Source organism: Myxocyprinus asiaticus, chromosome 33 (genome assembly GCF_019703515.2).
Source record: "Myxocyprinus asiaticus isolate MX2 ecotype Aquarium Trade chromosome 33, UBuf_Myxa_2, whole genome shotgun sequence".
Lineage (NCBI taxonomy): Eukaryota > Metazoa > Chordata > Actinopteri > Cypriniformes > Catostomidae > Myxocyprinus > Myxocyprinus asiaticus.
In genome coordinates this window covers 40830022-40845563 of record NC_059376.1, presented here as the reverse complement: position 1 = coordinate 40845563, position 15542 = coordinate 40830022, and the positions used below count along the sequence as shown (strand labels likewise).

The following is a 15542-nucleotide window of genomic DNA, read 5'->3' as shown; positions in this document are numbered from 1 at the left end:
AAGGTGTTGGAGTGATGGCTGCTGTCTAGATTTGATCAAAAATGACTTTTTTTCAAATAGTGATGGTGCTGTTTTTTACATCAGTAATGTCCTGACTATACTTTGTGATCAGTTGAATGCCACTTTGGTGAATTAAAGTACCAATTTCCTTCCGAAAAAGCAAAATCTGTACATTATTCCAAACTTTTGGCCGCCAGTGTATATATAGTTATTATATCACACGATATATACAAATTTTTAGTATGACAGGAAAAGTTATTATGCCCTCTTAAATCTGTCACAAAAATAAATGAATTTGCAGACTGAATTGCTGGCTCTCAGGATGTTGTCAGGTTGTTAAAGGATGTTTAGTTCAGGCAAAGAACATGCTACTAAAACATTAAAATGTGCTGTCAGACATGGACATCTCTTCTAAACTCCCCCAAACCTCTTTCCAGCAACATGCCTCTACATTCACTTGTTGCCAAATTCCTGAGTAAATTACGAATACGGCTTCAGATAACCTTAATGCACATTTTAATTTCACCTCATCAGAAGAGAAGCACGCCTTCCTCATGTCCACACCCTGCTTGATAAAACTGTTCTCAATTCAGAGCACGTAGCGCATATAAACAGTTATTAGCACACTAAAACAGAAAATCAGTCGTTATCAAACCACTTCAAAGAGTTTGCAAGAACATATCGAGTTATACGACCTAGTATTTCATGTAACTACATCTAAATGCAACTTTGTATCAACTTTGACAGGCAAGAGTTACATTGTAACATTTTCAAAGGCTTGACTGATTCATCACTTCCGGATACACACGCGTGGCAAATTCGACTTTCACGCGCCAGAAGCCCTTACCTGTATTAAACTCATGATAAAACACAAAAACGTGGAATTTTTCTCACCTTCCTTGTTTTCTCTTCTCAGCAGGCCAATTCAGGGAATCCGGAAACCTCTACAATTCCGCCCTTATCCCACAATGCCTGTTCACTCATGGATTGTGACACCGGCGCAACAGACGCCATTACGGCTCAAACCAGTGACGTTGATAATGGAGGACAAAGCGGCGGTTCAGAGCCAAGATGGCGAGAACAGTACACAGTTTCAAGAAGATGTCTAAGAAGTTCAGAGGCGCTGTCAACATGTCTAAACACGCATCAGGTTTTGTTGTCAAATTATTATAAACAGTTAGACCACGTTAGTTTTGATGTAGGTTATTTACAATTAATGTGCATCTATTTACAATTAAACATCTATTTCAAAATCAATACATTTTTCAATATTTAAATCATGTTTATTATATTTATATTACTTATTATATTACTTCTATTATTATTATTATTATTATTATTATTATTATTATTATTATTATTATATAATATATTATAATACTTCTGATATTCAGTTATCCACACACACACACATATAGCGATATTTATAAAGTGACTTAATACGAATTTACTGATCCATTTTGTATCTATCTATCTGTCTGTCTGTCTGTCTGTCTGTCTGTCTATCTCTCTATCTATCATCTAAAAAGGCTACATAAAAAATATAGTTTAAAATAAAAATATTTATTTATTTATTTTATGTTTTTTGTCAAACAGCTAAAATCAAAATAGTTTCCCCCCAAGCCCACCACCTTACACACACATCCAGCTTCCCTGGGTCCTCATTGGCGAGCAACAGATGCCCTGTGGTGCGATTGGACAAAAGTTTCGCTACAGTCTTGAACATTTGCACAACACACCCTCCTACACACACACACACACACACACACACCCCTCCTCTTGGCGTTCCACTATTATTCCACTCCACTTATTCCCAGTCTAGGAAAAATCCGTTAGTCAATGCACAGAAGAGACGCGGCGAGGTGATGCTGTCCACCTGACCAATACAATTCACTTTTTCTTGATTGAAAAAAATATCTCAAAGGAAAAAACAACAACATTTGGACTGAAGAAATCGGAGAAGAAAACTTTGGATTAGGAACCATTTGAGAGTAAAAGTTTGGAAAGAAACAATCTGGAGTGGAACACTGTGGATAGATGACTTTGGAGCTTGGATTGAAAACTGGGTGCAGTGTTTCCCAACTTTCCAACAGTCTTGGAATTGGTTGCACAGATACACCTGAGCATTATAAGGAATAAAGGAACAAATAAATAAGAAGATATGGCCTCTGCGGCTCTTGAGATCCTCGGTCTGACCCTGTGCGTTATCGGAACGCTTCTGGAGATGGCCGCTTGCGGCTTGCCCACCTGGAAAGTGACCGCCTTCATCGAGGCCAACATCGTGGTGGCGCAGACCATCTGGGACGGCCTGTGGATGTCGTGCGCCGTGCAGAGCACGGGCCAGATGCAGTGCAAGACTCACGACTCCATGCTCGCCCTCAGCCAAGACCTCCAGGCCGCGCGCGCGCTCATGGTAATCTCCTCCGTGATGTGCGTCATCGGGCTGATGGTGGTGATCGCCGGCGCGCAGTGCACCAACTGCATCAAGACGGAAAGCGTCAAGGCGCGCGTAGTGAACGTTGGAGGGGTCATCTACATCATCAGTGCCATCTTCATGCTGGTGCCCCTGTGCTGGATGGCCAACAACATCATCTCCGACTTCTACAACCCGCAGGTGCCGGCGGCCCAAAAGCGGGAGATCGGCGCGGCACTCTACATCGGCTGGGCGGCCACCGCGCTGCTTCTGCTCGGGGGCAGCATGCTCTGCTGCTCGTGTCCGGCGTCGGGAGGCTCCGGTTACTCGGTGAAATACGCGCCCACCAAAAGAGCAACACCTAACGGGGACTATGACAAGAGGAATTATGTTTAAAAACTGCGAGATGATGATGCGCTTTGGACTGGTTTTACAACAGAAAACATCCTGTTTTGGAGTTCTTATGAAATCTTGTACTATTGACTGATTTTCTTGGACTACTGATTGGCCCAGTTTTAAAAAAAATTACGGATATGCATGTTCAAAAGGTGAAAAGCTAGAGTAACTTTCATTAAAGTTATACAATGCTCAACAGATCATAGATAGTTAGATGTGTCGGACATTATATAATGCTTGTTAATGGCCTAATGAAAGTTTTTAAACTTCAAGTATCAGTTGACTAATCTTACTTTTAAAGCATCTTGGACTACTGCTGATTTGGACCATTTTATATATATATATATATATATATATATATATATATATATATATATATATATATATATTTAACATGCTATTTCAAAAACTGTTGAGGATATATGTGTGGAAATGTGCAACCACTTTATAACAACTTTTATGAATGGCATAAACAAACGTCATAATGATGGAATGATATGTCAGTCCTGAAACTTTGATTTATATATTTCATATGTGCTATTGACCTATACGTATTTCAAATGTGCATGAACTGATTCATTAGGCACTACATAATGTTTGTTAATGACACAATGAAAGTTATTAAAGTTTTACCCTTTATTTTATTAGATGTGCTGTTTCAAAAACTATTAAGCATGTGCATTTTTTTAAGGGTTGAAAGAGAAACATTAATCTGATAAAACATCTATTTTAGGTACCTTTGAAAGTTTGTAAAAGACTATAAGCATTCAGATAAAGTAGCTCTAGTTGTTACTATCAAACATGTTTACCAATGTGTTTGTTGTCCTGGAGAGATGCCAGTGATGTTTAGTGTGTAAACCTATAGGAATCTCTGCTTTGGCACATTCGCAGAGAATCTCAACGCTGGTCAATGAGGACAAACAGCTGGAACAGCAAATCTTGACTGCTCTGTCATTCAAAACTCACCCGTCCACACTGATGCTCAAAGTGCCATGAGCACAACAAGGCTGCATGAGAAGCCGAGCAGGATCTATGCCATTTCCACAATGGAAAAAATAGTTTTGTTTGTTTGTTTTTGGGAATATCCTGCTGGTTTTGCCCTGCAGAATGCAAAACTTCATGGATGGGTATCTTCATTTTCTTAGAACCTAAGACCTCTACGTTCAGTTTATCCAGCTCGACTGAAACCTTTACATGTTGTTATGAATGTTGTTTGGAATAAACATTTACAGTTTTAACATGTGCACATTTATATATGTTTTACCATCTCTTTAAGACACCTCTGTATGTATTGAAAAATTAAGTCATTTTCAAAATGCAGTTGGAAAAATTCTACCCCAGTGGCGTAGCCAAGGGTGGGTCAGGGTGGGCTCAAATTAGACCCAGGCCCACCCAGAATATTAGAGATTATTCTTTGACTTCAAATATACATTTATAAAATAGTTTAAATGCATAAATTCTGATTTCTGAAAGATTGAACGAACTGTTTAAATGTGCTGCTTCTCTGTTGTTAAAGAAAATTATGTAAAAAACAATTGGGGTGAAAACTTGGCCCATCCATTTTTACTGAGGCCCACCCAAAAGTAATTTCCTGGCTACGCCCTTGTTCTACACAATTAAAAGTGAAAATTGTACTTTAAGCAGCCAAATATGAGCCTTAAAAATGAATTTCATTGGTGAAACCTAATCTTGTCAGGTTTATTTATTCGTTTTAATTAATATATTTTCAACTTCAAAATACTCATTTAGTCAGTTTAAACCAGTTAATGTAGATGTCAACACGTAAAGCACATTTTACAGGTTACCTGACAAAAGATATAGGGTAAACGTTAAACCAAATACCATTATAAGATATTATGCAAGTCTGAAAAATGGTATGAAAGATACCTGTTAGTCTTAAATTCCAAAGTACACAGATCTTGTGATATACTGCATATGATTAATAGGCATTATTCTCCTTTGCACATTTTATAGGACAATAATGTGCATTTAAAAAGATTTTAGTTTACAAAGGTAGTAAACATGCCGTTATAATTCCAAACAACTACTGCAATTTACAATCTCCTCTTTGTGATGTATTCCACCTGTTTGCTCAACACCCTCCCCCACATCTTTATTGTGATTTCTGGATGGGTGGTTAGCTTTCTTAATTGGTTCTGGTGCTAAACAAAGTCTGACATGAAATTTTTTTATTTTTTTTTAGCATTAAAAGAATAAGGAAGGAGCAAACAACAGGTCTCAAATTTATTAAAATGACATTGCATATAACATAGAACCATGCTTTTACAACGGAGTGGACAGGGAATGAAAAACAGTCAGTGTACAGTCAGATGTGAAGTGTGGTCTGGTCATGGCACTATTGTTGCCTGGCTCTCCAAAACCTTGTTGCTTACAGCTTAGTCGGTCATATGGCCTGTCATAGCAGAAGAAAACATGTCAGTCACATTAAGAGCATGCTGGAGAACTGTGACCGGATTTTACTGGTCAGTACTAGTAGCAGACATGAAACTGCTGAGTGCCAGTTTTTGGATTATTTTATTCAGTGATGGCTATAAACAGTAAAGTTTCCAACTTGCCTTTAGAAGCATATTTAAAGGGTTCGTTCACCCCAAAATGAAAATTCTCTCATATTGTATGACTTTTTTTCTTCAGCAGAACACAAACAGAGATTTTTAGAAAACTCTGTTGGTCCATACAATGCAAGTGAATGGTGTTCAGACCTTTGTAGCTCCAAAAATCACATATAGTAAACATAAAAATCCATAAAACTCCAGTGGTTAAATCCATATCTTCAGAAGCAATATAATAAGTGGGGGTGAGAAACAGATCAAAATGTCTTTTTTTTTATTATACTAAATCTCCAATTTCACTTTCACATCTGAAAGTCACATGTGGTGCCTGTTTAGTTTCTTGAGATTTAGAGTGAAAAAGGACTTAAATATTGTTCTGTTTCTCACCCACACCTATCATATCGCTTCGGAAGATACGGATTTAACCAATGGAGTCATATGGATTTCTCTTATGTGATTTTTGGAGCTACAAAGGTCTGGTCACCATTCACTTGCATTATATGGACTTACAGAGCTGAAATATTCTTCTAAAAATCTTCATTTGTGTTCTGCTGAAGAAAGAAAGTCATACACATCTGGGATGGCATGAGGGTGAGTAAATGATGAGAGAAGTTTCATTTTAGGGTGAACTATCCCTTTAAATATCCAACGTGCCTTAAAGAAAAAGTTCACAAAAAAGGAAACCCTCATGATGTTTCAAACCATATATTCTATCGTCAATCACAAAACGAGATGTTAGGCTGAATGTTAGCCTCTGTTACCATTCACTTTAATGCTTGATGAAATAATATACAGGTTTGGAACAACATGAGGGTGAGTAAATGATGACAGACTCATTTGGGGTAAATGTTTCCTTAGTGTAGAAGAAATGGCATGAATGCACCAAAATCAAGCAATTTTTTTGCATAACTCTGGAGAAGCTTTATCAGTTTTAATAAAAACACTGTAAAAAAAAAAGTAAATGCAGGCAGTATTAGAGCTATTTCTACCTGATTTGACTCTTACAATTTCAATGAAGTGTGTAATTTCAGTGCCACTATCATCATTAAAGCAAATTGCAAAAATGACTGTTTTCAAACAGGTTTCCTAAACACTCACCAAAACTGCCACTGGCCACACAAACCGATAGTCCCGTCCCAAACTCGCCCCATTGGTTGAACCAGTGTTGCTCTGGGCAAAGTTTTGAGAAAAAATACTCTGTATATTTAATATTTTAAGTGAATAGGGGAGAATTTTACCATCTAAAACTGATAAACTTCACCTTTAAATAATATATTTGACTTGAATAAAACCAGTTAATTTGAATTCGAATCAGAATCTCCCATTTTCTTATTTTTAGGTTATTTTACATTTTTTTTTTTTTTTTTTGCAGTGCAAAAGATTATTTTAGTCTGGGGTTTGTGTAGTTTATGAGTTTGTTAAAAGTATACTGCATCCCCCGATCCTCCTCTCTCAGTCTCAAACACAATAGAGGCTGTATGAAAGTCCACACCAGTGCTTTCAGCTGCCATTGTGGAATTGTTAGTTCCAGTTACCCTTTGGAAGCAAAGGAGGTTACGAGGCTGAGTAATGACTCTCTCTCTGTCTGTGTGTGTGTGTGTGTGTGTTGGGGTGTGGAGTTGAGGAGGGTATTTGGGGGAGGTGCCCAGACATTTTAAAAGGACCCTCCATCCATAATGAAGAGAGGCGCATGGGGGCTGCCACGACGTCATTAAAATCTTCGTCATGGCAACGGCAAAAGAACCTGCAGTTGCCTGGTGACAGGACCCCATAATGTGGTCATATGGAGGACAATGGATGACCCGTCGGCAGACATTCCAAGACATGGATGGGGGAGAGAGAAAGAGAGACACAAATGAGAAACAAGTGTGTGAAGAATAATTTCTCACTCTGCACATGATTTAAAAAAAATAAATAAAATACATTAATGTAAACAAATATATACAAACTAATCATGTATGTATTAGATGATATTTTTGACATCAGATATGGTAAATATCATACTCATTAAAGACCAATATTTTTTTTCTTTTTAAAATTGTATTTATAAAATTATAATAATTAATATAATTTCAAGATTTACGCATTTCAGTTTCATAACAAAATTCCATCAAATTGAATTGAGTAATCTTTAATAAAATAAAACAAACATATATACATTTTAAGTTTTATTAATTAAATTTGGTTAAACATTACAAAATTCAATTTTATGCAATTTTATGAAATTGAGATGCATAATACTTAAAAATAGGTTAAAATTATTTTTGAGTGTAGGAACAGTACAAAAACAATCTTAGCTGAAAGACTAAAAAAAGATGCATTGTACACAGATATTGTAGCATATCAGGACTCTGGAAAGGCTTTAAAAAAATAAGTAAAAAATAAACAATTATATATATATATATATATATATATATATATATATATATATATATATAATACATTCACAACATATAATGCATTCATTTAATGAAAATGATTATTTTTAATTCCTTTATTTATTAATCCATAAAAAAAGTGGGAACATAATTCCTCATTATTAAAGATAAATCATAAATTAATTCTGTTTAATAGCTCAATTGTTTCTCTTTGTTCTAGACATCAATGTTTTTTTTTTCTTTACTATCCCCTTCTCTCCCAATTTGGAATGCCCAATTCCCACTACTTAGTAGGTCGTCGTGGTGGCGCAGTTACTCACCTCAATCCGGGTGGTGGAGGACAAGTCTCAGTTGCCTCCGCTTCTGAGACCGTCAATTCGCGCATCTTATCACGTGGCTCGTTGTGCATGACACCGCAGAGACTCACAGCATGTGGAGGCTCATGCTACTCTCCGTGATCCACGCACAACTCACCACATGCCCCATTGAGAGCGAGAACCACTAATCGCGACCACGAGGAGGTTACCCCATGTGACTCTACCCTCCCTAGCAACCGGGCCAATTTGGTTGCTTAGGAGACCTGGCTGGAGTCACTCAGCACGCCCTGGATTCGAACTCGCAACTCCAGGGGTGGTAGTCAGTGTCAATACTCGCTGAGCTAAACAGGCCCCCCTGACATCAATGATATTAATTGAGAGAATCTTCATCTTTCTTTTCTTTGAACCTAAGAACTCTATGTTCGGTTTACCCAGCTCGACTGACACACTTGTAATTATATTTTTTAATTGTCTATGAATGAAGTGTATTGTTTCAAGTGATTTTTTGAATGAACATTTAGAACTTTGACACGAACATTTATAATTTTGCTTAATGCATTACAACTTCTTTATGGCACTTCTGTATGTTTAAAGGGGAAATGCACTAAAAAAATACTCACAACTGAAAATTCTTGTTTTCTGTGCACTTTTTGCACAGTTGCAGTCAAGAAACCTTCTGATAAATAATTAGCCATATCTAGGAAATTTAACGTCCTTTACGTCTAGAATTTTAGAATTTATCATTCAAATGAAAGTTATGATCAGGTTGCAAACCCAGCCCCCCCAAAAAACAAAAACATCTTAGTTGTTTCTCTGTTTTTACCAGAGAAAAAGACCCCGGTAATCTCACATGCGTTTCTTCCAGGGTTTCAGAAGAGATCTCAGTATTGTCTCAAACTGTGTTCAGATTTGCCAAGATCCCTAAGTCTCTGCAATCAAAAGTCAGAAATCTCAATATGAACTCAAACATTTCTCATTGAACTCTCCCAAGACCAAATGATTGGAGCTGTGCTATCCACATTCATTGTATGCCTCTAAACTCTCATACTCTGTGTCAACAGTTGACTCGTTTGAGTCTATTATTAATAGCCCTGAGGAAATTAAGGAGAGAAATCTTGAAAGAAACCACTGAGAACTCCATGAGCTATGAAGAGCATCCTCTGAGCAATACAAGTTTCCACCAGGTTAATTATGCGACGGTTGCAAATCTAACAACAGTTTAAACACACATTCTCGCTTACTCGTATTCTCTCTCCAGCTTTCACACGCTCACATGGCTGGTTCTCATGATGCTGGGTTGACCTCTGCTCTGTAAAGGTCAAGTGTCACTTCCCTCATCCCAAGAATGACCAGTTATGATTTCATCAAACACACCATCATCACGGTGACGGTCCAGTGTGAACAACCTGTCACCCTGACTCACACTCCTTTAAGACGGATTAGTCAGCATCCACACTCCCCCTGTCAATCAAACAAGCTGCGGGGAAACTAGCACCCTCCTCACCACATGATATAAAACATGAACTTTACAAGTGAATGGTGACTGAGGCCAATATCTCCCTGTGTATTTCGTGAAAGAAAGAAAGTCACATGGGTTTGGAACAACATGAGGGTGAGTAAATGATCACAGAATTTTCTTTTTGGGTGAACTATCACTTTAAAAGTTTGTGACTACCAAACACAAAACAAAATTATGCTCAAGTGTGTTGGGTGTGTTTATGTGAAGTTGATTATGATGTGGAACTGATACAGACCAACAGAATGATCAGATTTCCTGTTCATGGTTCAGCAGGACAGGAAACAGGAAGGTAGTTGATAAGGAGGAGCAAGGAGTGTGTGTGTGTGTGTCTGTGTGCATTATTAGGCATTAAACATGGGGGTATCATCAAAATCAAGAAATATGATGCATGAAGATTCCAAAACGTGTAACAAGTCATAAAGCGCATGCAGGTATGAGAACATTTAGAGGAGAGCACATGGAGGAAAATGACACTGCTCAAAGGTTGCTCTTTCAGAATTCAGGAGACTTAAGGGAATAGTTCACCCAAAATGAAAATTCTGTCTTCATTTACTCACCCTCATGTTGTTCCACACCAGTAGGAATTTCTTTCTTTTGTGGAATATTGAAGAATCGTCATGCTGCTCTTTTCCATACAACCAGTTATAGTGACCTCATCTGTCAAGCTCCAAAATATGCTATAAACACCATAAATGTATCATTATAATAGTGCGTATGGCTTATTCCATGTCTTCTGAAGTAATATGACAGCTTTTTGCGAGGAACAAACCAAAATGTAAGTCGTTATTCGTGAAACATTCTGCGTAATATTTCCTTTCTGTGTTCCACGGAAGAAACAAAGTCATACTTTTGCAAGCCCTTTCTTTAATCATGCGCAAGACATAAAATATAGACATCTTTAATTCAATTTTCACTAGTTAAAATGCTAATTGCTGACAACAGCAATGGAATTACTACTAGTGAAAAAGCTCATTTTTGATATCAGTAATTAGGTTGGCACTAGTAAAAATTTTAATTCTTGATTAAAAAACCTTGATCATTTTTTTCACAGAAATACCCATTCTTGATATCAAAAGTGGAATTTGAAATAGTAAAATTATTTTTGATATCTGTAATTGCAATTTCACTAGTAGAATTTCACAATGATCTGTCCTTCGTTCCTGTTCAAAATGCAACTACAGATATCTACAATTTTTTTTTACTAGTTAAAATTCCAAGCAATGTACTCCTTACTAGTAAAATAATTAGGTTTACACTAGTAAAAATATTAATTCTTGATATAAAAAATTACATTATTACTAAAAAACTTTCTTGACATAAAACATTTTATTTCAACTAGTAAAAACTATTCTTGATATCCATTACTGGATTTTTACTAGTAGAATTTCACAATGTTCGGTCATTCACTCCTGTTCAAAATGCAACTACAGATATCTACATTTAATTTCTTACTAGTTAAAATTCCAAGCAATGTACTCCTTACTAGTAAAATAATTAGGTTTACACTAGTAAAAATGTAAATTCTTGATAAAAAAAATTACATTATTACTTAAAAACCTTTCTAGACATAAACAATTTAATTTCAACTAGTAAAAAACTATTCTTGATACATTGAACATTTCAAATTTTCTATATCAACAAGTAGGTTTGCACTAGTAAAAAAGTACATTTTTTTTATAAAAAACTATTCTTGATATTTGTAACTGGATTTTTACTAGTAGTATTTCACAATATTCTGTCATTCACTCCTGTTCAAAATGCAACTACAGATATCTACACTAAAAAAAATTAATTGTAAAAATTCCAAGCAATGTACTTAGTATTAACATTTCAAATTGTCTATATCAACAAGTAGGTTTGCACTAGTAAAAAAGTAAATTTTTATATAAAAAATTATATTATTACTAAACTTTTCTTGATATAAAAATGGAATTTCAACTAGTGAAAAACTATTCCTGATATCCGTTACTGGATTTTTACTAGTAGAATTTCACAATGTTCTGTCATTCACTCCTGTTCAAAACGCAACTACAGATATCTACATTTAATTTCTTACTAGCTAAAATTCCAAGCAATGTACTCCTTACTAGTAAAATGCAAACATTTTTATATCAAGAACTAGGTTTGCGCTAGTCAAAATGTTCATTCTTGATATCAAAATTGTTACTACTAAAAATAACATTCTTGATATAAAAAAATTGAATTTCCACTAGTAAAAAACAATTCTTGATATCTGTTACTGGATTGTCACTAGTAGAATTTCACAATAATCTGTCATTCACTTCTGTTCAAAACAAATTTAGATGTCAGTTCATTTCTTACTAGTTACAATTTCAAGCTATGTACTTCTTACTAGTAAAAATGCTAAATTTTTATATCACTTACAATGTTACTAGTGCAAAAATGAGCATTTTTACTAGTTGTAATTTAATTGTTGATATGATGAATGTACATTTGCACTATAGCAACAATGTAATTATTGAAATAAAAAAAAAGATTTTACTGGTAAGAAGTACACTGGTGATATGTGTAGTAAGAAATTAATTGACATCTAAACTTGTGTTTTGAACAGAAGTGAATGACATATTACTGTGAAATTCTACAAGTGAAAATGCAATTACAGATACGGATATCAAGATTAAGGCTTGTGATAGCCACACAGGTTTAGAACAACATAAGGGTGAGTGAATGAGTAAATTAAAATTTTAATTTTGGGTTGAACTATCCCTTTAAGGGAGTTCATTTAAGTATCAATGTTGAGTCAGATGTTTCTGCTTAATTCCTCAGGAGAAATCAAAATAGAAATGAGACAATTGTTGGCATACAGTAAGAGTAAAGAGCTATACAATTAATGTGGATTGCATAGTCTAAACAACCTGGTCTTGGACGAAATGGAGGAGAGGTTTGAGTTGATATTGATCTCTGACTTTTGATTGCACACTTTGGTATCTTTGTAAATCTGAGCTCAGTTTGAGACATCGTTGAGATCACTTCTGAAACTCTAGAGACGACACATGAGATTACTGGGGTCTTTTTCCTCAGGAGAAACATCTGAGAAGCAGAAGAGTTATGAAAATGTCATTGCAGTCTTGGAGAAACAATTGAGATGTTAAAGAGATCTCTTGTGTGATTTATCTTTCCTATGGGGACATCGATTGGCAGTGGAGACTGAACCCTGCAGGCTCAGGAATGTCTGAGAATGAATCTGGAATGTTCTTAATGAAATATGGAATGTGTGCAGGTTGGAAGTAAATCAGACTGGATGTGGGTTTAGCCTCCTGCGGAGCTACCAGCTTATTGAGACAGGTACGGGTTATGAGATGTCTTATGCTGCTTTAGATGTCTCTGTTCTTCAACAGTGTTAAGAGATTTCCCGCTTTTCATAGCAACAAAAGAAACAACATTCCCCTAATTTAAGAGAGCGTGGAACCAAGATGTGTGTTTTAGTTTTAGCCTTGACACAGACTTTTAATATTAAACTATGAAAATCTATTACAAGTTGTTTCCATGGCACGTTCAAAATTATGATCATCTAAGCAGAGAGTAAAATAAAACCGTTTGAATATTTATTGTGTGAAAATTATTTGTATATTTTTTTCAAAAATTACTACTGTAGTTGTGTCATTTCCACCACACCTGTTTCACCAAGTTTTTTCCAAAAGTTTGTGTACTTGTTAACCAAGTGGACAAAAGTGTCAGTGAAGAGCATGCATGTGACAAAACAAAGAAAAATCAAAGTAAATATCACTTGTGAGCAGAATATTTTTATTGGGCATCATTTCCAATCACTCAACAATTGCCAAATTATGCAAAACCTGTTAAAATATTATTTCATTGTGTGTCTGTATGATTTTAGACAAAGGAGTCAGTCATTTAATTTAAAAAACTTTAAAAATGTCATTTCCAACACAGAATTCTATTAAACACAAATGTGCTGGAAATGATACTGTGGTGGGAATTTTCATGACTTCCTGAAAAAAAAAAAAAAAAAAGTCAAATATCCTGTGATGCATGGACATACACTATTGGACATTGCTGCATGAACTTACATTTATTTTGTCATATTAACTAGTTGAAAATGTGTCTATTTTAATTATGTTGAGACAACATAACTTAAGTTTTTAGCTTTTGACCAGTCTTTTGTTTATTGCAAATGTATAATTGTTAGCTCATATCTCACTTAAAGGAGACAACATCTTGCACATCAGTTGCAAATATTCACAGAAATATAGTGCTTAAAGGGATAATTCACCCAAAAATGAAAATTCTCTCATCATTTACTCACCCTCATGTCATCCCAGATGTGTACGACTTTCTTTCTTCTGCAGAACACAAATGAAGATTTTTAGAAGAATATTTAAGCTCTGTTGGTCCATACAATGCAAGTGAATGGAGATCAGACATTTGTAGCTCCAAAAGTAATCCATAAGACTCGAGTGTTTAAATCCATATCTTCAGAAGTGACATAATAGGTGTAGGTGAGAAACAGATAAAAATAAGTCCTTTTTTACTCTAAATCTCCACTTTAACTTTCACTTTCAGATGTAAAAGTGAAAGTGGAGATTTAGTGTTAAAAAACAAATTAAATATTGATCTGTTTCTCACCCACACTTGTTATATCGCTTCTGAAAGTATGGATTTAACCACTGGAGTATTGTGGATTATTTCTATGTTTCCTTTATGTGATTTTTGGAGCTTCAAAAGGTCTGATCACCATTCACTTGCTTTGTATGAACCTACAGAGCTGAATATTCTTCTAAAAAGCTTAGTTTGTGTTCTGCTGAAGAAAGAAAGTCATACACATTTGGGATATCATGAGGGTGAGAAAATGAGAGAATTTTCATTTTGGGGTGCACTATCCCTTTAAGTAGATTGCATGCTACAAAATAAGGTTGTGGCAAAATGTTCAATAATTGTGTTGCAGAAGCTCATTTTAGTAAGTAAACTGAACAAGCAGCAAAAATCTGAGTGTTAAAGGCGCACTTTTAAGTCCTGTGCTAAAGAGCCTTTAGTTGAAGAAACGCTTATATAAAAAAATAACTTAGAGGCTGAATTCTTTAGTTATTTTTTTATCTGTGGTGAGGCCAGTGAGTATGAACCCTCTCTCTGTTTATCCAATCTGTGATTCATGTGAGACAAAGCTGTAAAAAAAAATAAAATAAAAAAAAGACCTATGTCCTTCGTAAAATCCATTGCTTTTAAACAAAGTTTAGTGATACTGTAATTACAGATATTAATTATGGTTCTCTGCATTTGAGAATTTTTAGGACTTGTGTTGTCTGGAGTCTGAGCGCACGAAGCCCACCCAAAAGTGATGGAGAAACACACACAACCATGCAGCCAGCTCAGTGTGATACTGCCATGCAGAGATGACTTCTATTGTTCCCGGTTATCCAGAGCAGCTAATCCTCATGGGATCAAACCATTCAAGAACTGTGAGTGAGAAGAATACAAGTGCACAGCTACACACCAGAACATGAAAGTACTCTACTATCGGCTTTTACATCACTACAAGTCACTATTGAAAATAACAGATGTGTCTCGCATAAAATTATGTTGTTCTTTTCAAACGTACACCACTAGTGTAATCTTAAAATCAAAAGAAATGTATTCCTACAGGACATTACTGAACTAGAGCATAGATGTGCATCTAACCAGCACCTTATTACATTCCAGAAGAGCAGCTTAGTGGAAAGAGCAGCAAACCTAGTGTTATCAGTTAGAAGAGTCTGGCCGGACAGGAGCCGAGAAAGACAATGATATGTTCGAAATGGAATACTAGGTTACTGCATAGTATGTAGGGGAGAGTGGGGTAAGCCGTGCAAGGGTTTAGTTCATGGCACTGTGTGTGGAGGGTAGTCCTGAAGCAAATGTTTTCCGCTTGTGTTCCATATGAGTCATACAGGTTTGGAACAACATGAGGGTGACTAACAGTGAGAATCTGCATGT

The 15542-nt window shown here is 35.8% G+C and overlaps 2 protein-coding genes across 3 annotated transcripts in view; one reads left to right on the top strand and one right to left on the bottom strand.

Moving 5' to 3' along the window:
- The window catches only part of zgc:63587 (uncharacterized protein LOC393431 homolog), a 43884-nt gene extending 42869 nt beyond the window's left edge, over positions 1-1015 (bottom strand). For both annotated transcript variants that reach the window (XM_051668298.1, XM_051668299.1), the window contains exon 1: positions 895-1015. The gene's annotated coding sequence lies outside the window, so the exon portion shown is untranslated. The remainder of the gene's footprint in view (positions 1-894) is intronic.
- A 753-nt stretch (positions 1016-1768) lies between these two features.
- Positions 1769-3454, top strand: LOC127423761 (claudin-4-like). The gene has a single exon (XM_051668314.1). The coding sequence runs from the start codon at positions 2162-2164 to the stop codon at positions 2807-2809; it is 648 nt and encodes a 215-aa protein (XP_051524274.1). The 5' UTR covers positions 1769-2161; the 3' UTR covers positions 2810-3454.
- The last annotated feature ends 12088 nt before the right edge of the window (positions 3455-15542 follow it).

Coding starts and splice junctions, on each gene's coding strand:
- LOC127423761 (XM_051668314.1), top strand. CDS start 2,162: ATGGCCTCTGCGGCTCTTGAGATCCTCGGTCTGACCCTGTGCGTTATC.